Genomic DNA, 25,224 nt, shown 5'->3' with positions numbered 1-25,224 from the left:
ATCCTTGCAGCAGGAAGTAGTTTGGTTGGGTGTAAATATTCCTCAGCAGTTAGAAGGAGGTTTTTAATGCAGTGATGCAAACTGAGGCTCAGAAACACTCATGTTAGAACAAAGCTTTAAACTTTGAAGCAGTGTGATCAGTGCAGCTGCTGCCATCTCTCTAACCTTTCTTTCTAGGAGGTGATGACTGACTGTATCAGATGCTGCACAGAGATCATGAAGAACCAAATATAGATGAGGAGACAGTTTGTCATGAGGCAGAAACACTAACAAACTGCAGCTGCTGGTACAAACACACCTTTAAACAGAACTTTGAATGTAAAGCGTCTCACTTTTCTTCTTCCTCTCTGACTTCACCTCTGTTTTCTCCTGAGTCTTCTCTAATCCATCCATCTCCTCCCTGACTGTTGTGACACCCTCGGTTGTATTTAGACTCTCTGACCCACTTAAACCAGTATCGGTGATGTGCTGACTCTCCAGCCGTAATTTATTTTCCACAGATTCTCTCTTTGCCTCTCTTCCTCTTCTCTCCTGTCACCAGACTCCACTCGGCTCAGTGTGTCGAGGTGAATTACGCTCAGTCAAACTCTCTTTTTCCGAGTTCACTTTGACATTAGCTTCCGTTTCAGACTCATTTCAGGATGGTAGACTGGAGACATTCCAGTTTGGAATAGGAGGAAAATGAGGACCACAGGCGTTTCCACTGACAGGTAAATGAGCAGCCACAGTGCTGTGATTTCTGCTGAGTAATTTAAGCTTGCTGATTGCTATGATATTTCAGCGGCAGGTCAACATATGGTGATGGTGGTACATGACGAACTTTTGATGGGAGATGATGTATGAGACTATGGAGGAGTTCAGATACTTTTCAGACTTTTTCAGGACAGTGACTGTAGAGAGGATGGCAGACTGTCAGTCCTCTGCTTTGGTCCACACTGAAATATCTTAACATCTGTCGGACGGATTGTGGTTCAGACGTTCGTGCTCCCCTCAGGATGAACTGCAAAAACTTTGGTGATCCTCTGACTTTTCATTTAGCACCACCGTCAGGTCGAGAGTCTAATACTTGTTGTATATTGTACACTGTATGAAGAAGTGCTGTGTCTGTAACAAACACAGCAGACTCAGTTAGAGGGAGATCGAACCTGAAAAACCACAGCCAGTGATTTCTTCTGTCTCCACACAGTGATTAGAAAACCAGTGTAGTTGATATAGAGAGGTGATTTTGGAACAGACAGGGTTGTGTGTGCTGTTCAGCTGTTCGAGGCAGAACGTGTGACTCTGAGTTGAATAAATAAAACTGACTTGACTTTATAAAATGTTTCTCTAAACTTTGAGAAATATCTTGAAACATCACATTTTCTGGTAGATTTAAAAAGCAGAGCTGTAACTCCAGGCCTGCTCCACTCACACTGCGATGAAACGTCTCTCACTCTGTCACTATTTCATCCTCTGAGAAGGAAAGAACTGTGACTCAGATACAAATATATTAAAGAAGAAACTTGTGGGTGGGGTGTATGTGTTTGGGTTGCAGTGGCATGTGTGCACTACATCTCTGTTTAGCAAAGCCTCAAACCTTCACTAACTCCTCTGCGTCTGTTTGTGGGTGAAGCTCCTGCACAGATTCTCTCAGATTAAAAGAAATCATCGAGGCAGAATTGATTTCTGCTGCTGCTTTTATGTCTAACTGATGAAAACAATGATATCTGTGTGAGGTGAAACCTTTATGAGTCTCAACATCAACAACACATCATCTGTGTTTACAGCTGAGATCAGTCGCCGCCCTCTTCCCCGCACTCGGTCATACGATGTTACAGGAACTGCCTCTGCCATACTTTCCTTTACAGCTGTAAAAACCAGTGTTTTGACATTTTGTAAATTGTCACCAAATGCTGTGAAGTGCAGTATGTAAATGTGTTTGACCTGGAGTTGACCACTGCTATCGCCGGTGTATCACTAACAAGCACAGTCAGCCTGTTATGTATTCTCTGTCTGTGTGTGAATACAAATGCAGAGCTTTGATATTCTGCTGATGGCCTGAGTGTAAAATGGCTCTGATGATGAAAGCTCTCCCTCTCTCTCTGAGTCATCCACTCTCAAAGCAAACCATTTATAACTTATTTGATCAAACACTGTAAAATATGCATGATGTTTCTACATATTTCTACATTTTTAAAGAGAGAACGCTACAGACTTTTTAAATGACATGGTTTCAGGGATAATGTCCGTGTTCTGGACTGAATTCTGTCTTGGTTTAATCCAATCAACTTTGTCAAATACAATTTAAACACGACCCTGAAGCCAATCTGTATGTTTTGTCGGGTTAGTGTAATAGTAATCTAATCTGAAACCATTTTCTCAGCTAAATCTAATCTGAGCTGATCCTGATCCAGCTGACTTTGTCGAAGGGGAGTTTGTCAGGACTCAAAGCTTCTGGAAACTTGGTTTTAAATGAAATGAAGTATTTTACGGGGGGGTAGTGGGGGGGGGGTGCATGCTAAAAACAGCAGAAAGTTGAGTTCTTGTTGTTTTCCTGCAGGTGATCGAGGACAAAAACAACACTAAAGACAAAAAACTCAGAGGCCTAACACTGAAACTTCAAGTTGCAGCTCACAGTGTAACTCCCTGAGTCCATGCCGACATCCCCCAGAGCATCATGGGAACTGTAGTCCCAATGCTTAGAACAGAGGGAAGGCAAAGAATGATTAAATGAAATAAATCAAATCTACCTCATCAGGACTGAGTTTTTCAGGAATAACAGACTTCGCCACTAATGATGCAAACTGCTTTTCTAGAGGTAATCAGAGAATAGAAATAGTTGCTGGTGAAAAAACACCTCTTTGTTATTTCTTGTCTCTTCCCATTCCTCTTGCTTTTTGTCTGTGTGAGTCACAGTCGGCAGATTCCCCACATCAAAGATTTTCTCTCACTGTATCCCTCCCAGCTTCTCTTCTTCAAAGTAAGAGCTCTTCTTCTGTCCGACTGATATTCCTCATGTATTTTGAAACAGTTTTTAATGTTTTCCAGCAGAAAACTTTACCTGGTACATTCTCTGAAACACAGAAAGTACATCAGAAGGAAAGTTTTAAGAGCTTTCCGAGTCCGAGTCATAGATTAGTATCCGTCTGTAGCCACTACAGTGTGCATTTGTGTGCATTGAGACACAGCTCCTGCGGTTCAACAGGAGTGACAGAAACACAGAGTGACAGATTCACTTTCTCTGCTTGGGATTCAGCTGAAGTCTTCTCATGTGTTTTTTCTTTTTGTTTCACCAAAATAAAAAAGTCTCACTTTCTTTTGACTCAGAGAAGAAGATAAAGAAACGTGGGACTTGAGGTCAGGTCAGGTCATTTCTTTGAAACGGGCTCCTCTGGGACCAGAGCAGCCATAACTGTGAGATCCAGTTTTCCCTGACAGGTGATGTTTCAGTCCACATTGGCATTTAGAGTTCCCTCCTCGACCTGCACTATAAAGACTTAAATGGCTGCTCTCTGTCCTACCTCTCCTTTTGAAGTCTGTGAACTTACTGCCTCAAAAATCACTTTTTTTTCTTTTAGATATTGAAAAAATCACCAACACACATGCAGCTGTGAAATTTTAAATTGAAAGGATTTGATACATCTTGGATTCACCTCACTTCATATTTCAACTTTTAAATGACTAGTTGGAAAAAAATACAATAAAAAGATTTTCTTGCAAGAAAAGAATCTGTTATTTCTCATACAAGAAGAAATTCGAAATACATTTCTTTGTAAGAAGAAGAGACATTTCAGTGATGAAATGACACCAAGGCTCTTTAAAACATTTTTACTGAAGCATTTATTGACAGTCTTCTCTGTCATTTGGCAGACACATTCAGAGTACTGATATCTTGTTTAAAAAATACTTGAAGTTAACTCAGTCTGATTGAGTCTGTTGGAGTGTAATAAGCCCAAAAAATCCCCCAGGGTGTTTCAGTAGTGTTCAGTATTAAATACGTAAAAAAGTAATTGTCAAATAAATAGTTGCACAAATTCATTTCTCATTTTCATTATGAGAATTTTATAGGACACTTTAGTGTTTTAACTGCCCTCTCACCTTTCAGCCAATCACAGGCCCCCGTCCCTTCACCCATCTGCTCAGCTGTTTATTTCCCATCAGCCATCTTTGTCCTTCACATGTGTTCAGCCTGCTTCCATGTACCGTTCTGTACGTGGCCAGCACATCAACGTTTTCCAGCAGAAATCAGACATGTTTGATGACCAGCTCTCTTTCTCTGACCATGATGCACCTGTCTCCTGATCCTGTCACTTCATCAGTCCTCACCTGTCTCAGTCCTCCATTCAGCTCTTGGTCCAGACCCTGGTTCTGTCTCAGGTCTTCTGGTGGTCCTCCCTCCACAGACAGTGAAACCCTCACAGATGGTCCAGAATGCAGCGGTGCATCTGGTCTCTGATCAGCCTAAAGGTCACATGACCTCCACACATGGCCTCCTGAATCTAATCCAGGTCTCAGCTAACCCTAACCCTACAGAGAGACCTCTGGGTCTGAACTCCGTCCTTCAGGCGTCTGCTCCTTCTCAGCCTCTGTGTTCCTCCAGGGATCATCATCTCTATCCCTGACCACAAGCTGTTCTCAGTCCAGACTGTTCTGGTCTGTGGTTCCCTGATGGTGGAACCAGCTCCCAGATCAGAGCAGGAGCGTCTCTCTATCTTCAACAACCTGTGAAGACTCATCTCTGCTGAGAGCTCGTCCTCACACCTCTAACACCCTGACATGACCAACAACACTGACTGTCACCGTCATTATCTCCTGCTCTCTGTCGTATTGAGGAAGAAGCTGCCGTCTTGAGTGTGAATGTTGGGAAACATCTTTCCCATCAGCTGGCCTGAGCATATGTGCATGAAAGCCTCGCAAAGTCCTGGAAGTTTGAAGCTAGTGTGATGAATCTACAGTCAAAGAACCCTTTTGAACTGACCTTGTTAGATGTTCACGTCGTCCATCGCCGCTGACTGCTGCTACTGTGCTCTGCAATCCAGAGAATCCCAGCTAGACAGCGCTCATAAAGACCAACAAATTACTGCCTCCTCTGCAGCTTCCCCGCTAACGACACCTCCACTCGGAGCCAACCTTTGGATTTATCTGTATTACCCATGACTAAATATTGATCCAGGTAATCATTCTTTGCTTTAAGTATGTCCATATCGTTGTGTGAGTGTGGGTAGGTGTGTGTGTGTGTAGTAAGGCCATGCAGCAGGCTGAGTTATGGCCTCATTCCCCTCCAACCACCAAGTGTTGGAATTATGGCTGCGAGTGTCAAAACTTGCAAGGTCGAAGCGTGAGGTGGTGCCAGGGAGGTGTCAGGGCTGAATGGTCAGAACGACTGCTGGAAGCGAACACGGCATCAGGATCCAAAGCAGCTTATCACAACCTCATAAGTCTCTCTCTGTACAGTACGACACAGGACTTTTTCTGCTTGGGATGCATTTAACCCTTTAATTTAAACTCTATGCCTGCTCCATATTCACCTGTTGTCTTGATAAATTCAGTTTAAATATTCGTTTCACCAGCGTTAACTCATCATCACAGAGACGCGTCATTTCCAATCGATGGTTAGCCACAGTGAATGCACCACCACAACTCCTGCAAGTTTTTCACAGTAAAGAAACGCAGTCCTCCTGTTGTTTGCAGGCTTTCAGCAGGAAGAGCTTTTATTGGTGGAAGCTTACCAGGAGTCAGGAAGAGCTGAAAAAGTGGAATCAATAGGTAGATACAAGAAATAAAGCAAAGCTTGTAATCCAGGCATAAGACGGTAATCCTGTTTTATACAAACTGAGACATTTGACCAAGATCTGATCATCCCTTTCACTTTCTGACCTACAGAAGGTCATTCTTGTTTTTATCCGTTCCAGTCTTGACTTAAAGTGTCACACTTTATATAAAAGTCTGACCACGTCACAATCCCCTCTCCTTCACTGTCAGTTTTAAAATTTATCATCAGATTTGACTGCTGGTTTTAAAGCCGTGCATCATTTGGCTCCTGCCTGCAATATCTGTGATCTGCTAACTCCCCATGACCTGATCACTGCTGGAGACTTTCTTTATTTCTTTAAAGCTGTTTTTGGTGTTGTTTATCAGTTCATCAGTGTATATCTCTGTGTCCTGAAAATGACACTTGTATACAAATTGCAACAGAAAATGCTTTTTTTTTTTTGTTGTTGTTGTTGTCGTTTTTGTTTTGTTTTTTGCAGGAAAGCTGTTAACATGATGAGGAAATGTTGTTAATTTCCATATTTATCAAATGAGACTCCAGCTTCATGAACCAGTTCTCTGGTTCTGTTCAGACTCTCACAGCTCTCTGGTTTAACACAGGAAAAGTTCAGACACAGCCTGTTTATTTGCACTGAATCTGAACCTGAAGAGGACCATGACATGTGGCTGAACACACTGTGTGTTTGAGGAATAAGTTTTAAGTACTTTTTGTTCTGATTACCAGTCATATTTAAGCGTTATTGTAGCTTAATGTTTCACATCTTTCATCAAGATACTTCCCACTGGGACACTACGCAGTAATCAGGCAGTTTAACATCCAGAGTTGATCTGTGTGTGTTTGTGTGTAACAAAAGTCTTAATCACCAAGAAATCTCAGTGCCTGAGTTTATTGTGTTCAGGAAGCCTTTCATGCAGCTGTGTGGTGCAGCTGTAACATTTTCTGTCATTTCCTGCTGAGCTGTCGTTCTCTTATTCGGAAAATCGTGGAACTAATGCAGCACTGAGGCATGATGGGAGCACTTGTGAGACCACAATTGATGTGTGTGCACCTTTATTATCATTACTGACCCAGTTGTTGAGAGAATTCGATCGATGGGATCAGAAGTTGTCCCCATACGCTCCTTCACCAAGACTCTCCGATACAAAGAAGATAAAAACTCAGCCTGTGCTTCTGTTCACACCTCAGCTGCTCAGACAGGAGAACCCGCTCTTACTCACCAAGACCTCTATGCAAATTTTCTCTGCAGCACAAGTAAAGCCTCCACAGAAATGCATAACACGAATAAATATTCTCCCTCAGCACTGACTGCAGTCGGTCTCACAAGACTAATCAACCACAGATAGAAGAAGTTTGAGAACTCAGGATGAAAACCTTCCTGTTTGCTTCCCTGACCTCAGCCATGGAACTGTTCCAGCTGAGCTGCTCTGCAGCCAACAGTTGATTTCTGTTTGGTCTAGCAGCGTTTCTGAATTAACTCACCACACAGAGCAGGAACATCTTGTTGTTTGTCTGCCATTGTTCCAACATTCAAACCTAATCTATTATAATGTCTTTATCACAGCTCTCATGCTCGTGGCTACTTCAGTCTGTCTTCATCGGAAAATCTGAACATGAGTGATCTGAACATTCAGTCTGATGATGTGTCAGAGTTTATGTTCTGAGACGAAAGTGGAAGTGGTTCAGTGATTCTCTTGTACTTCAGAAAATGTAGGTTGGTTTGTATGAGCGGTCAAACGACTCCATTTACACCTGAGGTTCATATCTGTCCTCAGTGTCCACATTGAGATTTGATTGGGTTGTCATTGTCCTCTCAGAAAAGGGTCAGAAAAACGACAAAGACAGAAGACGAGGGTAGCCCTCCTGAAGCAGGAGAGGAGGCAGAGACTGCTTCATGTGTTTACTGCTAATGTCTGCTAGCTGCTACCTCACTGGTTTAAAACAGTATTTCAGTCCACATAGTTGTTGTATGTGGATCTGCATTTAGACTTGGGTTCAGTGTGATCACAGTGTCTCTGAACACCTCCAGTGTGTCAGTGTGGTGAAGTATCTGACTGTAGTCTGATCCAAAACACCTTTTAATACCAGGAGGAAGTGAGGTAAAACTTTTACTTCAACACCAGAGACTTGAGTTCTTGTCCTATCTTCTAACAGTGTCAGTGTGTTAACCAGTCGACAGTGGAGAGATGGCAGGACATCAGGGCAGAGATAGACAGAGAATCACCTTCAACAAAGCTCCTTGAATCAAACCAGGAGCTCTGCCTTTCAGTCAGTGCTGTAAACCCCAGGTCCAACAGGGTGTCCCTCACACAGACAGCAGATTTGAGGGACTTGTTGCTCTAGAAAGACTTTACTATTTTGTTTTTTCCTCCTGTCCTCTTATTCTCATAACCTGGACAAATAAAACTAAAACTGGAGCCTCCATCAGAGAGTGTGAGATAACAGCTAATGAGAACATCGTGTGTCTTTACGCCTCTTTACTGGAATAACGTTTGCCTTAGAAAGCTTCTGCTTTAAAGAGAAACTGTGCCAATTTTCCACCTCAGTGTGTCTCCAGCTGTTGGGGAGTGTGAGTACACATGTGAAAACAGTGGTGTGAAGAATGTTAGTGTCTCCAGAGGAGCTGAGCGGAGTCTGATAAATGTCCTCAGGTGATGTCACCTGAGTCAACGTCAGTCAGGTCTAAAGACTAAAAAAGAATCTGGAGGTGTGGAGTTAGAAAGAAGTGAGTTTACTAGACCTTTGTGTTATGTGATTACACAGAGACAGAATCAAGCAGCATGGAGCCACCGTCAGGTATTTAACGTTCTGTGAACCTTTTAAATTCAATGAAACACGTTCATATTGTCTGGAGGTGTGATAGTGATTTAGTCCTGAAGCACAGAGATGTAAATGTATAGATACAGTATAAATATGAAAATCAATGGGGGGGGGGACTGTGGTGTTGACCACTGCATACCGAATGCCAAATGTTTTATTCATTTGTTGAATAAAAAAAGCTCTCTTTCATCGTCCATATATTTGATGTAGCACACTCAGCTCTCCAGTTGAATCGGAGATGAGGAGTCCTGGTGATCTATTATGGAGTTTTAACAGATGGGATGGATATCCTATCTCCTTTGTCCTTGGTCTTCATGAAGCCAAATGAATGATTTAGAGGCACATCTGCATATTATTGATAGCATCATCACTGAAAACTGAAATGGTATGTAATGAGCTCTGCTTATAGACAGCATGATTTACAGGACTAAATAAATGAAACTTCAGTGTTGGATTACAAACTCACAGAGGTGGAAGATCATTCACTAAAGTAAAAGTACGAGTGTAACGATGTAAAAATACTCCACTACACATCAGTGCTGGACACCCATGGGTTAACCTCATGACTGGTGTTTCTTTGTACGTTATTTTAAAGCGTACAGTTTGCTGTGTTTGCCTTCAGTTATAAAAGCAGAGGCAGTGATTTTCCTCCTCTTTCATGATCAGCCCTCATTAGGCGTCGTTGTTGCTGCTTCCTGTCGCCTCCACTGATTTTCACGTCTCCTCCATGATGCATGCTGCTCTGAATCTACACACCTCAGCTTTAAGTGTAGAACATGGCTGCAGTTTCCCGCCCTGTGTGTGAGGAGAGAGCATACATCAACGGTAATGATGAGAAGTATCCGGCATCGCAAACATTTATTTTCAGGGAACACTGCACCGTGATAAGGTGATACATCAGCAGCTGCTGAAGAACCTAATTAAGCAAGGTTGTCTATCAACTTAATGTTTGTCTCTCACTTCACTGTGAGCTACACAAAGGCTGTAAATGTCTGTCTCTCTGCCGCAGTAACAGATAAACTCTGTGCAGTGCTGCAGCTCCGGTTCAGGGTGGATCTGATCAGATTATTGGAGCTGGGGGACAGTAAGGTGGCCGTCATCAGCACGTGTCTGACAGTGGATGATGATTCATTGTCAGATTTAGAAGTCTTTACTATCCGATGTTCAGCTGGGAAACCTCGGCTCCTTCATCGGGAGCTCCCACCACACCACAAACGCTGCTCAGAGCCCGAGGTGTTGACCTGGCCTCCAGACTCCCCAGAGATCAGAGATGTTTGTCTATATAATATCTCAGCTTCTGGATTTCCATGTGACTCTGTTCAGACATTCCTGTTCCCTTCAGGATGAACCCTGCTGGTGATCCTCTGACTTGTCCTGCAGCTCTGCAGTGATGTTCACGGTATTGAGCAAATTATCTCCAGGCTGGCATCAGGAAGCCTCTAATTGGCTGATTAATTATAGTTAATAGGTCAAATTAATCACATCAGGTCGATACAGAAGAAACCACAGAGTCTCTCTGGCTCGTTGGGACTCACAGCACAGACATGTCTTGGTGTAAGAATGATGTTGTTGTGAGTGAATTGTTTATCAGATTCAGTTTAACAGGAAGGTCACATCTGATCACCACATCCTCGTTATGTGCTCATCGACATCCATTTATCTAAAGCACCTGAGCTCCCACTCACCCTTATATATATATACATGTAAATTAGATGTAATGGTTTCAGTGAGGGAATTATTCACTGTGATATTTCAAACTGATCCACTGATATAAAACGACTGAAATGGCTGTTGTCTTGTTTTGTACATGCATTTTTGAAGAAGGGTGAGTCCTCACTAACCTCACTGACAGACACTCTGTTTCCTTTGGCTTCTCCACAATAAAAACCTGCCATGTTTGTCCAGTTGAAGTGTTTTCATGTTGTGCAGCTGCAGCAGGAACGACCACAAATAACACTGAAAGTAAGGTTTTATTCCATCAAAGTCCTAAGAATTCTAGCTTCTAAATGAAGAAATGAAAACGATGGTTTTGTGGATTTAGGTCAGTCAGGTCCAGATGGTAAAAACATCATCATACAACAGATAATAGCTCTGTTACTACCAACACTGCTGTTGTTCATGAGCTAAAAACAGACACAAAGTGAATCCATCAGCAGCTGAACCTGTTTGATCATCGAGTGTTTGTACATTAACAGCTGGGACAAAGAAATGTCAAATCCTCGTGTGTGTGATGGTATTTGGTTCCACAGTCTCCTCACCTGTTGTTTCTGAGGCTAAAGCAGCAGGAGCAGGAGGTAAAGAGCCTTGTTCTGAGAAAAGTCGATGATCGTCTTTGAGGAACAGGAGATGATGAGCTTTTCCCAGCTGCTCTAACAGACACTGACAGGAAGTGTTCAGTCATTATGCTGCTGCTGCCTCCAGCAGGGACGCTTACAGTCACGTGAGTTCAGACCAGGTTTGGTCTTTACATCTAATCAGAACATTGATCAGTGTATTTATTCCTCAGGCGTCAGATAGACGTGCTGATATCGCTGCTCCTCCCTGTATCGACAGCCTGTCAGATTAACACCATCATCCAGACTCGTTTCTGACAGGCCAGTGAAAATCCCTCCTGTTCCTCGTGTGCTGAACCAGAAAACATTCAGCTTTTAATAAACAAACATCCCAACAAGGAGCTTTTCTTTCCTCTTATTGTCTCTGGGAAAATAAAGGAAGCTCAGTTCATCTCCAGCGATGAGAGAAAAGACTTCACGTCGCACTCAGAAGCTGAACTCTGTGGATTACCAATCAGAGGACGGAGTCATGTTGGCACAACACTGGTACATTTTACATCTGAGAAAGAAGTAAGATGAAACAGACAGAATGAAACCACATTAAAGAAGGAAAACGGACAGAGAGAAGGAACATTAAAGAGAGGGATGAAGTGACCTGAAAGGAGGAGATAAACCCTGAGTCACATGTTGTGTTTGTTTCACATTGCTGAGTTTAGTGAGTGCGATAAAAACATGGGCTCCCTGTGAAGACTGTATTAACCTCTGAACACTGGAATTGAGCTCCCAGTGGGTGGTTTATTGGCGTCTGCAGGGACATACAGTCGACATTACAGATGCTGAAATGGTGGAGCTGAGGTGAAGAGGTTAGTGAAACAAACCTGCTCCTCTCAGACAACTTCACTTTGTGAGTTTGATTGGTCACGTGGACGTGTACCACGCTGAGACATGAAGGACTCTGATATTGCAGCCACGGGTGGTGCCAGGGACTTTTCTCTCTGGGGCTAAGTGGGGGCTTAATGTTTTATTCATGGGGCTGCAGAGTTTGTAGATATGAGCGAGGCTGTGTGTGGATGTGCAGCCACTCATGATTCAAAAGATCCACATGCTAACAGCTGCTCTGTGGTGACACAGACAGAGGAGAGTACGTAATGTACAGTACAGGCAGGATAGAAACCACAGACACCCCCGGTCCTGCTCAGACCAGCTCTCAGGGGGTTTGTGGGTGCTGAGGTCCCTGTATGAGGTTCAGGACATTGGTACTGGACTGTGTAGCTCACCTCCTGAGTCCAGGTTGAGGCAGCAGAAAGTCTTTGGTTTAGGTTAGTGATAACGTGCGTGCAGGACGGTCCTGAGTCACAGTAGGTTCATGGTGCTGCAGCTGCTGTGAACAGACTAGTGCTAAGAGCAGGGTCGTGCAGCAGTACTACAGTACAGTACATGTACTGCAGTACACAGTAAAGCAGTGTACAGCAGGTGCTTGTTCTGGATCCAGACTGCAGACCTCTGCTGTCTGCCACCGCAGACTCTTAAGACCGACTCACGTGACGTCTCATCAGATCCTGCAGCAGCCAGATGTCACTGGTGGAGTCTGTGAACGGGTCCGAACACCGATTTACAGAAGGGCTCTTACAGGACAGGACCTCCTCTCATGGTCCTGAGTGCAGCTGTGTCCTGTTTCTATCCTCAGTCAGCAGCAGCTCAGCTCTGACAGTAATGACACTGTGGGTTCATTGCCATGAAATGCTGAGTGTGACAGTTGGAGGAGATAAACCAGGCTGCATTACTCACTCATGATTATAAGTGACCACAACTGTAATCAGAGGAAATACATCATTTAATGAAATGATGCAGTCAGAGAGGATTGTGGGTCAGAAACGTCAGAGATCAGCGGGGTGGAGGCTCGACATCATCGGCCTCATCACCTGGTCGACTGGAACATTTTAATGGAGATTTGTAGTTGGAGATGGAGATTTCATGAAGCAGAGGATTGTGGGTTGTAACCTCTGTTGTCAGTTTGTTGTTGCAGCAGCTGAAAACAGTGTAGAGAGGAGAAGACGAGACGGCTGATGTATTTGTTTCGAGGAATATATGGTGGACTGTGAAGGCCTCTGCAGGATTTCTGGGTCAGATTAAAAAGTGAAATCATTTTCATTCATCACAGAGTTAAACACAGGTTCATCTACAGGTCTGTATTCATCATGCATCTACTGCCACAAACAATGAATTCATCAACAAAAAGTTCAGGTTCACTATTTTAACCCGTCACTTGTGGATCAGTAAGATAAAGTGACTGTGCCCCCGGCTGAGAGCTGGTGAAGGGGGCACGCTGAGCAAAGAAACGCTGGAGGAACAAAAAATAGCTGCAGACTTTTTTTGTGCAGTTGAGTGACATTTATTGAAACTAGCAACGTCTCAGCCTGCAGCTCTTACAGTCTTTTTCCTCATACTTTTAAGACTCTGTGAGTAGAGATGTAGGTGGTTTCATGAAATGTCAGGCAGCAGAGAGAGAGGAGCAGAGCGCTTTCTTCTGCTGCTCCATTAAAAGCTGCTGCTGCTTTTTTCCTTCGTCTTGGTTTCTTCAGTTTCTGTAACTTTTTCTGCTCCTTTCAGCCGTTTGGACAAACTCTTGGGAAAAAAAAACCTTTTACGGGTTTTTCTTAATGGTTCAAGTCATTGACAGAAAAAATCAATAAACAAGACTCTTCCCCTCAGAATCGTATTTTAACAGGAAACAGTCTAAATGACAGTTTGTTAATGCTGCTCTGTGTGTGTGTCTCCTCAGGTGGGATCTGTATAGCTCAGTCACTGAAGATCCCTCACGACCACAAACCGGCTGACTTTGATAAAATCATCCGTCTGCTGCTGGACACTCGCTACGCCAGAGCTGTCATCCTGTTTGCTTCTGATGAGGACATCAGGTAAGATTTAGATTTCAGGTCACATGTAGTTAGAGAGTTAGCTCTGTAAACCTCTCGTCTTCTTTTCTCTTTTAAAAACGAATCTGAAACCAAAAGGGAGAATTAGATGTTTGATGTTTGTTTGTTCATGCTGACTCCTCCTCGTTTTTAACTCCACAGAACCATCTGTTATTTCTTATTTTTTTATTTGAAAGCATGTCGTTATTATTTCAGATATCTCAGACAATATGTGTAGAAATAAATCTTTGCAGTTTTGTATTGTGAGTAACAGTCCATGTGTGTCAGTGTTAATGTAGAATCTGAGCTGTTGTGTTCACAGCTGACAGAACAGCAGAACAAACTGGTACTGGGTAGAGCCAGTCCTGTTTTAGGTCAGAACGAGCTTGTGACTCAGTGATGGTGTCTGTGTGAACACAGGGGGATCCTGAACGCCAGTAAGCGAGCTGACCAGGTCGGTCACTTCCTGTGGATTGGCTCCGACAGCTGGGGAGCCAAGAACAGCCCCATCCACCAGCTGGAGGACGCTGCTGTAGGAGCCGTCACCATACTGCCCAAGAGAGCCACCATCAGCGGTGAGTTCAGCCAGAAAACTGTGATTCAGAGCTTTAATAGTTCCTCTGTCACCTGAGTGAATATGTCTGAATCTGCTCGTTCTCTTGTCCTGTTCCCTGACTGAGCAGAACTATTGAAAAAGTCAGTCATCAGTGAGAACACTCACTCTTTTCACTTTCTGGGTTTCCTGTGACACAGAATCACACAGGACTCTTTTGATGATCATTATATATCAGATCATCATTCTGCCAGAGAGCCAGCATCAGCACTGCTTCAGTATGTCAGAGTCTAAAGACTTTATTAAACTTCACATGATCAAGCAGAGAGAACAGTGCTCCCTCCAGCCTGGTCTGACCTGTGCTCCGTCTGATTCAGTGAGGGTGGGTTATCTGACCCGGTGTGAGCAGGTTGGACTAAAGCTGGACACTGATGATGAAGTGGTGAACATTAATAATGATGATAATGTTGATGTTTAAAGAGCGTTTAAAGCGAGGGACATAATAATGACTCATCAGTCACGTCTGAAACACAGCCACAGAATCCAGAGAACATGTGACAAGTCTCAAAGCGACTCAGCTTACGGACATCTGAGCCCCCGTCGTACCGTTTAACACAGAAGGAGGCAGTCAGGGTCTGATAACCTGAGTTAAACCAGAGCAGGTTAAACTGCCTTCGTCGTACAGGCCTCTCTGTGTGCCTCTTTCTTTGTTGTTGAATTGTGTCAGATCCAGGTGTTACCCGTTTCTAAGTTTAAAAGTTAAAATATCTGTAAAACCCTGACAAGTGTAAAAATACCAGTGTCAGTTGTTCCTCTGCCTGCTACACAGTAAAGATGCTGATCAGAGGAAACTGAACGGACCTCCTCCTTCATGCTGATGACAGTGTTTGGATTAAGATGCAGCTGGTTCATAACCACAGAGACAAAGACGCTGACGAGGATCTAAACATACATCAGCTGTGTTAACATGAAGATTCTGACTCCACGTAAAACCTGAATCTTTGTTCTGTGTACTTTTCTTGATGCAGTGAACAGAGGCTGAATGTGAAGCAGCAGATCTGGAGTCAGAATCCTCCTGCAGACGTATGAAAGCCTCTAACAGCACTGCCAGTGTTTTTCTCTTACATCACTTTCTGACCTTTTCTTCTCCTCGAAAACATATTTCAGTGGCGTTCAGACGCACAAGCTCTGTCAGTGGAACTAGATGCAAACTAGAGGAGTTCAGTGTGAGTGCGTAACCTTGGATATGAGTACAGCGGCCGTCGCTGGTGCACTAATAACCACTGTCCCCGTCAGTGTGCTCTTTGTTCCCTCTTTTTCTGACAAATGATTTATGGAAATGGAGGTTTTCTGGGCATAAAGATAGTAGAGAGAATACTGGGGCGTGACGGGCAGTCTGGGTAACTCAGGTATGAGGGCAACAGAGGCGTTCCATCAGAGGGTGCACTGTAGGAGACGGAGACACTCAGCTTTATGATGAGAGTCATGGTCAGATTAACCTGCTGCAGGCTCCTTATTAACTGCTCTCTGAGCCTGTAGCTCCACACTGTGAGCTGATCTGATTCAACACTGAGTAGGTTCATGAATAGGAGACATGTTAGAGACACGATGTGAAACTGGAGCCAACATGAACTCCACGGCTAAAAGCTACTGGCTGATGTACAACAGAAAGTGTTCTGTTGAGGCACGTGAAGGCCTCATTATGTTGGGGTTCGTGGAGTTTGGGGGCCTTGGGGCAGCTGCCCTCTTTGAAAATCAAACCTTAAAGCAACAAGCTGTAACTTTTACTGGGCAGCAGCACCCCCTGCAGCCTCCAGTCGTCATTAACTCCGTCGTTGCTCTGAGTCCGAGCAGTTCAGTGGTTTTCATGAACCTATGATCCCCTTCTCTGTACATGTACATACACACACATGCAGAAAAAGCTGCTCTGTGGTTCTAAATAAATCAAAACCTCATTTCAAATCTCCTGTGAGGTTTGTGCGTTTGATCTGAACTGAAAAGGTCACATTTCTTTTTATCATCCTCTCAGACCTCAGAAAATAAATCCAACTTGTGTTTGTCGTGTAAATGCAAATTAGAGCCGCCTGTCTGAACACAGCTCTGGTACGGGAGCTGTTAATTGCAGAGACCGAACCCGAGAGAGGAGCGAGAGAGGGAGTGAGAGAGGGACGGAAAGTGTGAGGGGAAAACATGGGGAGAACAAAGGAGAGACAGAATTGATGAGGGACCAAAGAAACAGAAAGAACAAGAGGGAGAGGTGGAGAAGGAATGAAAATGAGTCAGAAAGATGGCTGCAGGCTGAGGAAAGTTTCCCTCCTGTGGCAGAGGACGCCTGCTGAGTCTGAGGCCTCCTGCTGAGATGGATCCACTTCCCAGAGTCAATTACACCCTCTAATCCACAAATCTCAGGCATTTAATGTCAGACTTCTGAGAAACTGCTGAACCAATGGACTGTATACAACCGAGGAAACCAGTCAGCACCTGATTATACAACAGCATGTTCTAAACTTTCACAGCAGTTACATAAACACACCAAGTTGGACATATTATTACTTAACTATAAAGCAGGATTCATATATCTGCATTAAGTGGAAACAGTGCATCTGCAGAGGCCGTGAAGCTGCTGCTGAGCTCCTCAGAAACACACAGTTTTCTGCTTTTCACCGGCTGAAACTGATCAGACTCGACTCATATTCAGTGATGAAGCAAGGCAGACGCTCACTCCATCTCACAGAGAGGCTGCAGCCAGTGATTCTTTTCAGTATTGATTAATCACTTCATCATTGGGTCTAAAAACACCAGTGACACAGTGAAAGTTGGCAAAGTTAAGTGTTTTGTTTACAGGGAAAGAAGCAAATTCTCACATCTCAGAACACAGAGGCAGGAAACGTCTGGTGGTTTTTCTCTCGATAAATGACGTAAATTATTAATTTATCATTAAAAAACTGCTGAGATTTTTTCTGTCAATCAGTTGATTAATTGCTTCAGGTATTTATCAGCTACAGTGAGACTGTCCTCCACAGGTCGTCTGTGCAGCAGCTCATTATGACTCCTAGTTAGGTTTTACTGTTAGACGACCTCTAGTGGCCGTAGTAATAATGACAGGAGCGAAGGAGGAAGTCAGGTGACGCAGTATAAAACAGTCTGTTGTTTATTTTATCCATCATGTTCCATCAATGTAACTGCGTCGCATTCATTATTGTAACCATGGTAACCGAAGTCCAATACACCTGCCATCGTTAGGGTGTTTCAGTAACACAAAACAGCAAAATGTTTTTTGTAAGTTCAGGTGGATTTAGTTTCCTTTGGACAGAACCAGGCTAGCAGTTCCCCCTTGTTTCCAGTCTTTATGCTAAGCTAAGCTAACCAGCAGGAGAGTGGGATCAATGTGAAGAAGAGGAGACAAAGTTTTCCTCTAACTAAAGCCTCAGTGTCCCACACATGTAAAACACAGTAAGTGAAGTCTGAGTAGAGTCGGAGAGGAAACCAGCCACAGAGAGCTCTGTGAGGAGAGATGGCTGCCTACACGCCCTCCCCCCTCCTCCACCCACTCCTCTCCATCCTCTTTGTTTGAAACTCCGAGCTGCTGGGCTCAGCGTAGCCATGTGTACGCGGCTGATAGGAGGATGTGGATTTTAATCTGCCTCCATGTTTAAAACATGATCCGTATCCGTATCGGCTGAGATGGATGTCCTCCTGCACACGCAGACAGGAAATGACTGGGAGCTCTCAGTCTCACAGAGAACACACACAGGCTTTAGATTATGTATGAAAGGTAGGAAACTTTTCACGCCTGTAGACTTCAGACAGAGGCTTTCTATTTCTCTGTTTTTATATTGCCTTCTTTAAAATGTGCCGAGTGTACGTGGAGCAGTCGCCAGGTGTCCCACCGTCTGCTCGCTCTGATACCACAACACTTTATTTTTGGATTGCTCAGAAAGCAGCAACATACAGCAGCAGTGATCTCCTCCATTTTAAAGAACAATATGATATGATACTGATGTTTCCTCCAAACAGTGATGTGCTCAGTGTGACAGGGCGACATGTTACCTTTATAATTAGAGATGATTTATCGTGCTTCACTGCCTCAGCTTCTCTCACTGTTTATCTGTTCTGAAGTGGAGAGGCTGTGATACCTGGACAGTCAGTTCAGCAGCTTTTTACACATCAACACCACAGCTCAAGTTTTGCTTTGTCACTTGGGATAAATAATAACTATTAATATCTGTAAAGCTACGATGAAAGAAGTTTGTGTCGACTGATCCCGATGGTGTTTTCAGGGCTCTGTCTGCTGTCTGACTGGGCCTGACAGTGGTGACCTGCTGAACATGGTGCGTTTAGTGAAGGGCTTCTTAAAGCACTGCAGTCAGCAGCATGTGATCTACCTGTTGTTTCCTATAGAGGAGACGTGTCTTGATGCAGATTAGCTGTAAAGTAAAGCAGCGGTTTTTATCACACCTGGTCCTGGATCATCTCTGCCTCAGTGGCGGCTGCTTCTGTCTGGATGGAGCATCTGATGTGTGCTACAGACGTCAGTAAACGATGTTTATCATCTTATTTTGTTGATAGTTTAGTCTGTAAGTTGTCAGATAATAATAGATGAATGTTAAAGGTAATATGTTGTCCTGGACTTCAGACCGTGGATGTTCATCTCAGTCGCAGGCCTGTGTGTAGCTGCAGTGTGTGGATGTGTGTGTTGCTGTTTCCTGGAGTGCTTGGTTCGTTCAGTGGGACTGTTACAGCCTGTCACAGTGGATTCTTTAGGCCGTGGTGTGAGACCCAACGCTGATCTGACAAACGGCAAAGAGACGTGAGGAGGAGACGCTGACGCTGATCACGCTAAACACCCTTTCTCCTACTTCACACCACAGTGTTTGTCTTCGTCTCGCTCTGCTTGTCTTTTTCTTTCTTTACTAATTTCCTTCGTTGTCACTTGTTGGGCGCGCTCAGTCAACCCTAACCTCTGTCTTTACCCCGCACCCCTGTCCTGAAAATGTCCCCCGCTCCTCCCTCCTCTGCACTCTCCTCTGGGTAGCTTGAGAAAGTGTCGACCTTTTCTCTCTTCCACTGATGAGACAGTTACAGTTGGCCATGATGTGTAGATATAACACATATAAAACAGGCCTGTGTGTGTAAAGGGTCTCCAGCGAGTGTGACAGCACTGATCACTGTGTATCACCAACATATCTCGTGGATTGTTTGCTACAACGCCATGAAAATCTGAATTTCACACCTTGTTTTGGACCCGTTTCCACAGGAGACGATGCTGCGTTCATTTAGAAGAGCCTCGGGGTAAAGCTTATTTTCACTTGTTTTTGTGCCTCAGCGTGTCTGTGTCTCCTGTCCCAGCCCTGTGTGAAACCACTTTCACCTCACAAGCCTCTGTTTTCTTTTCAAATTAAGGATTAGTCTTATCTTAAATAAGGGCATTAACCGACTTTTTCCAATTGTTTTCCCCACTCAAGGCACAGCTAAATAAGGGCTGGTAATTGACTTTTTTGTCTCTTGTTTACTGGCTCCAGCCCCAGCAGCAGTTTTGGCTGTTACTTGAGCCCTTGGCAGTTAGTTTTAATTTTGGCCATTAGATGTCAGAGCTTGGCTGCAGTGTTCGCTGTGACCCTCGATGGCTTCTGTATGTTTGGCTCGTTGTTGTCTTTGTGGTTTTTGGACGGTTCTGTCCAGCAGAGGATTTTAAACCAGGTGAGGTGGACGCCCATGCTGCTGCAGAGAAATCAAATCTGTTATGTGTATCTGTGTTTGGACATGTACTGGTGGTAGTTAGAAATCACTGTTTCACTGTTTGATTAAACATACAAGCTGCTCACAGAAAATACCAAGTAACATAATGTTTGAGCCGTCACAAAGCCTCCTTCAGAACAGACTGATAAGAAGAATTTCACTCCGATCATGAGTTTGTTTCCCTAATACATATCCTGTACCACAGGTGAACTCACACAGGTGAACTCACACAGGTGAACTCACACAGGTGGACACACCATGTGATCAGGTCAGAAACGAGAGAACAGCCGTTTGTTGCTGAAAATCCCAGATTTCTCCTGTCTTCCCTCTCAGGCACAGTCTTGAAACTTTAATAAATTCTGCTGTAAAAGCTCACACAGTGCAGGGTCACACAGACCCAGTAGCCTTTATCTGCCCCCGAGCAAACACCACATTCACCAGCGCGCACATGGAGCAGGGCAGCGTGACACGTATGATGCGTGTTTGCACAGCACATATTTTCCTGTGCAGTTAAAATGAACTGTGACCCAGAGCTTGCCTTCCTCATATAGCTGCTTTTAGCCGAGCCTGAAGAAAGAGGCCTCCCTCGGGAGCAGAGCGTAGCGCCTCCTCCGAGCTTTTCATTTCAATTGGCTGTGGGTGGAAATGTTTCCACAGGATCTTTCATTAGCACCTTGCTAAGAAAAGAAATCTCCCAGGTTTTACAGATCACGCTGTTCAGTCAAGGCTCCCACTTTCAGAGACAGTGTTTATGTCAAAAATAAAATGAGAGAAGGTGGTAAAATGCCCCTGAGTGAGGCATATTTTCATTTTAAAGACACCACTACAGCCTCTTAAAACATTTGACTAACACTTTGTGGATGGGAGCGACATCGGCAGCTACATGGTTTGTGGTGGCAAGTGCTGTGATACCTGCACTTTGTGCACCTCTGTGTGTATTCCCCCACCACTTCACAGGTGCTCTGTATCCACTAACATACCCTGAGAGATAAATCACGTACCCTGCAGCACCAAATACTGTCTGAACAAAAATATGCACCCACTTGTAGATTCCCCCAAACACTTCACAAAACCTCCGTGCAGCATTTGGATCTTTGCTCAGCTCTCGTCTCACCACCTCGTCTTTGATAGTCAGCTGCTAACGTCACACAGGCTGAGAGAGTGGATCAGGTAGAAATACACCAGATAAATATACACTGATAAATACATCGGCTTTTATGGATGAGTATCTGATAAAGTGAAGGAGAGGCTGCTGTAAGATAAGAAACCCTACTAAAACTAAGGCAGTGTTTACATGCATCTTTAAGATAATGGGATTGATTGAAGAAACAATTTATCAGAGTAAAGCACAGGTTAAAGGAGCAGTTTGTAAGTTTTCTCTGCAGCTGAACGTGGCTTCCTGTCGGGAGCAGGTGATGGTCAGCTGTCGCTGTTTATAATATCAGAGGTTATATGTCATCTGAGCAGCTCCACCTCTTCAACACTCTAATCAGAAAGTGACAAGACAGGCTGTGGCTAGCTGGTTAGCATGCTAACTTCAGTAGAAGAAAAGAAGCTATAGAACTAGAAACAAAACATTGCAGTTGTTTTCTTCCTCTAGAGACAGGAATGATTCTCCTGTACTGGTGAGTAAACAGCTGTTAATGCTAACATTAGCCATTTAAAGCTGCAGTTTCTCTATTAATCAGCTTCCTGTTGCATTTTTCTTCTTCTCAACTCAATAACAACTTGGAGTAGAACCCTCCAGCAGAGTGCCTTATCATTGTTGTGCAGACAACCACCATAAAAAAAGAATGGAAAATGGTAAATGAGGGAATTTAAATATGTTGAAAACAGGTTTGGTGCTTTCTTACCTCCAGACGTTCCTTTAAATTGCAAAACACAGTTTCCAGATTTTTCTTATATGATAATTATTCAGGTATTTTCAGTGACAGAGCTTTCTCATGCTGAAACATTTCCACCTTGACAGTGAGCAGGATCCTATTTCATGATACCGATTGATCATGGAGGTGAAGAGAATTTCTATGAATTAAAATCTGAAAGTGTTTCCCAGAGCAGAACCTAAGAATGAGTGAACATTATTCAAGTCTTCCTAACACTGGCGCTCTGTGCAGGTACAGTAATGTAACTTTGCATGAATACTCTAACTGATCTGTGGGCTGCTGTATATCACATCATATATCTAAGCTGTGTTTTAGACTTGGAGCTTAATGTGCAGGAATCAGTCTACAGCTTTTTAATTCATGTTCCTGGGTGGAATCAGTTAAGAAAGTAAACTCTGATCGGTTTATCAAAGTTCCTCTAGAACTTACATAAAACCTGAAATGTTTCTGTGTTTCATTAGTCAGATATGGAGCCTGGATAATATCCTCTCAGGAAAGTTTGAGCCAGAACAGATAAAGATGTCAGATGAAAAGAGGGAGAGGAGGATAATGACGACAGAAACCAGAAGCTCAGTTATTGAACACATTTGTGTGTTAGTTTAGTTTCAGTTTTTTATTTTTTAAATAGAACATTATCACTTGTTTTGCATCAAACATCAAGACAGAACAACAGCGTTCATGAGAGAAGACTTAGCCAGAAGCTAACTAGATCCTGCAGTTTGTGGTTCCTCCTGCAGCTTCTGAAAATGCTCTCAGACTCTTACAGGGACTGAAGTCAAGAGCGTCTCCAGTTAAGATGGATTTTACCATCTTTCCTTTAAAGATGCTCCTGGTCGTTTCCACTTTAACTGGTATGTCTTTGTTTTGATCAGAGTTGTCGTTCACCCACTTCCCCGCTCACTTTGTGTTTCCCTTGTAATGTTACTGTGCTCTCTGCAGACCCACACACACACACTGTGCTATAGGACCCCATGTTAACACAACACAGCGAGTTAAACGAGCAGAGATTTCCTCTGGATTCATTATGATGCTCTTCACACCCAGCACGTCTGCACATACATCACTTTAAGAAACTATTGTTCTAAGTGCTGTTATACAGTCTTTAATGTTAGCTGAGTGGCTGAGGGAGTGTATAATGTGTAGTGTTAGACGATAAAAGGTTCAGTGATTCAATCAGAAACTTGGCACCGCTGCAGCTTCTGAGATCGAACGTCCACAGCCAGTGATGAGGCTGACAGGAGGTCATGTTGGAGGAGCTGGCAGAAATTTAAAACATGAAATCAGACATCAACACTCCCAACCACTCAGCCCTCAGCCAATGACATTAACAAAGGCTAACTGGAGTTAACAAACCTGGAGTCAGTGGAACAGACTGGAGCTGTGGGTTAGAGCTACTTTAACCATCAGGACCTGTTGACGAGGATAAAGCTGTGACGGGTTAGAGTCATCTCAGAGAGACATTCATCAGTCCACAGACAGACAAACAGACAAACTGACCGGGATCAGAGGAAACACACATCTGCATCAGTTTTACAGTCTGACAGAGCTGATGCTGCCACACCACTTCCTGCTCCAGGAGGAGAAGGGGATTATGGGTAATATACAGTGAGTGGGACTTTGTTTTCTGTCCATGAAAATGACTGAACCTCAACAACAACATCAGAGTTAATGACCACTGGAGGCAGCAGAGGTGCATCAGTGGAGGACGACATGAAGAGCAGAGCCACCATTTTCATCCAGTGGAGCGAGAAGTGTTGATGTGTGACGATGGACATTTATCTAACTTTAACACACAGAAAACAAACTCCTCGTCAGCAAGGAAACAACAACCCTGCTCGATGTTCTTGTGGTTTAAATCCTTGCTGAAGAGCCAGTGTTAGAGTGAAGCATCAGGTCCGTTGTGGGTTGCAGAGCGTGAGGTTGGACAGGCCGAATGGAAACAGGTTGGCTTCAGACACCGACCTCTGAGCACCAGATGGCTGCTCCTGAAGGAAGCCACAGGACGCAGCGATCATGTTGTGTTGTGGCAGGGATTCGATGTGACACACACATGCACATAAACACACAGTGGTTATGATGACATGGGAATGGTTTAAGGCTGCCCTGTGGCCCTGAGGTGAGAGGCTAACACTGCAGGTCGCTACACGCCACTGATAACCGCACACATGTCACAACCTATTCTAGGATTCCCGCCTCACACTCGCTGCTGCCCAGGAGTGACCTCAGCTCACAAGGTCTCTTCATCTGTGTGAAACTGCACCCTGCCTTTTCCAGTCTGAAGCTTTGTAGAAGCAGTTTTACTTTGTCAGGTACAGCTGTAAAAAGAAGACAAGAAAAGGATAATATGTTAGAAGGTCACAGTGCAGGCATCTACAATACTAAAGCTGCTCTGGGATTCTAAATATGACTGAAAAAGAGCTTTAGAGCTCTGAGAATCCTCCTGTTTGTATCACAGTGAATTCAGCTGCTGGTCATTTATAGTGGGAACAGTCTGACAACATGTAAACAGAATAAGAACAGGTTAACTAACTGACTGACTTCGCTGCAGTTGTAAACAGCCTCTTCACGTCCTCCACAGCATCAGAAGAAACGTTTGCTGGTTTAAAAAGTCGACCTTAAACTTATTAGTCTGTTTAGTTTGTTTCCTCCAGTCTTGATAAACTGTCAACAGACGGAGCGTTAATATGCTGAGAATATATCACCGTGCAGACATGAAGAGTCAAAACATCAATGTCTTATCAAAGGGTGAAACTTTAAAGTCATTATGTGTTGTTTGTGTCCCAATTAAGAGCATGAAGAGCATGAAGAGCATGAAGAGCCCTCCTGACAGAAGAGAAGGTGAAAGAGAGGGAGAGCTGTGAAAGACGAGCTGGAGAGGGATGCAGATTAATGGCGTCATTAAAAGGCAGACGATGTGTTTTACAGGGAGGTGTGTGTATGTGTGAGACAGAGTGAGGCCTCAGCTCTGCTGTTGGATCAATAGACAGAGCAGAGGAAACTCCTCCTGGTTCTCCTCGGAGCCTTCTTCATTAGACATGTGCAGCAATTACCTGACGTCTGTGAGGCCAAATAACTCTCTGATTAGTTACTGCAATCAGCAGGGTCAGAGTGCAGCTCCACTCAGCACTGCTGTCTGCAGACACACACCTCATCTCACACATCTCACACACTGGTAATCCTGGCTTTGTCTGCTGATGTACTGCTGTCATTACTGTCCTCTCCTCCTCCTCCTCTCCTGTGGATCTGTGGATGTGGATCTCTGCAGAGAGAAGAGCAGGTGTACAGAGTCACC

At 43.9% G+C, this 25,224-nt stretch overlaps 1 protein-coding gene across 3 annotated transcripts in view; it reads left to right on the top strand.

Moving 5' to 3' along the window:
- Positions 1-25,224, top strand: part of LOC108884963 (metabotropic glutamate receptor 7) — a 189,972-nt gene that overhangs the window by 94,408 nt on the left and 70,340 nt on the right. For all 3 annotated transcript variants that reach the window (XM_051074565.1, XM_018679118.2, XM_018679119.2), the window contains 2 exons: positions 13,625-13,760; positions 14,178-14,332. In XM_051074565.1, coding sequence (XP_050930522.1) covers positions 13,625-13,760; positions 14,178-14,332 — 291 coding nt within the window. The remainder of the gene's footprint in view (positions 1-13,624; positions 13,761-14,177; positions 14,333-25,224) is intronic.

The sequence above is a fragment of the Lates calcarifer genome, linkage group LG12, assembly GCF_001640805.2.
Source record: "Lates calcarifer isolate ASB-BC8 linkage group LG12, TLL_Latcal_v3, whole genome shotgun sequence".
Taxonomy (NCBI): Eukaryota; Metazoa; Chordata; class Actinopteri; family Centropomidae; genus Lates; species Lates calcarifer.
The sequence above is the reverse complement of the archived record's forward strand: the minus strand, read 5'-3'. Positions and strand labels throughout refer to the sequence as shown.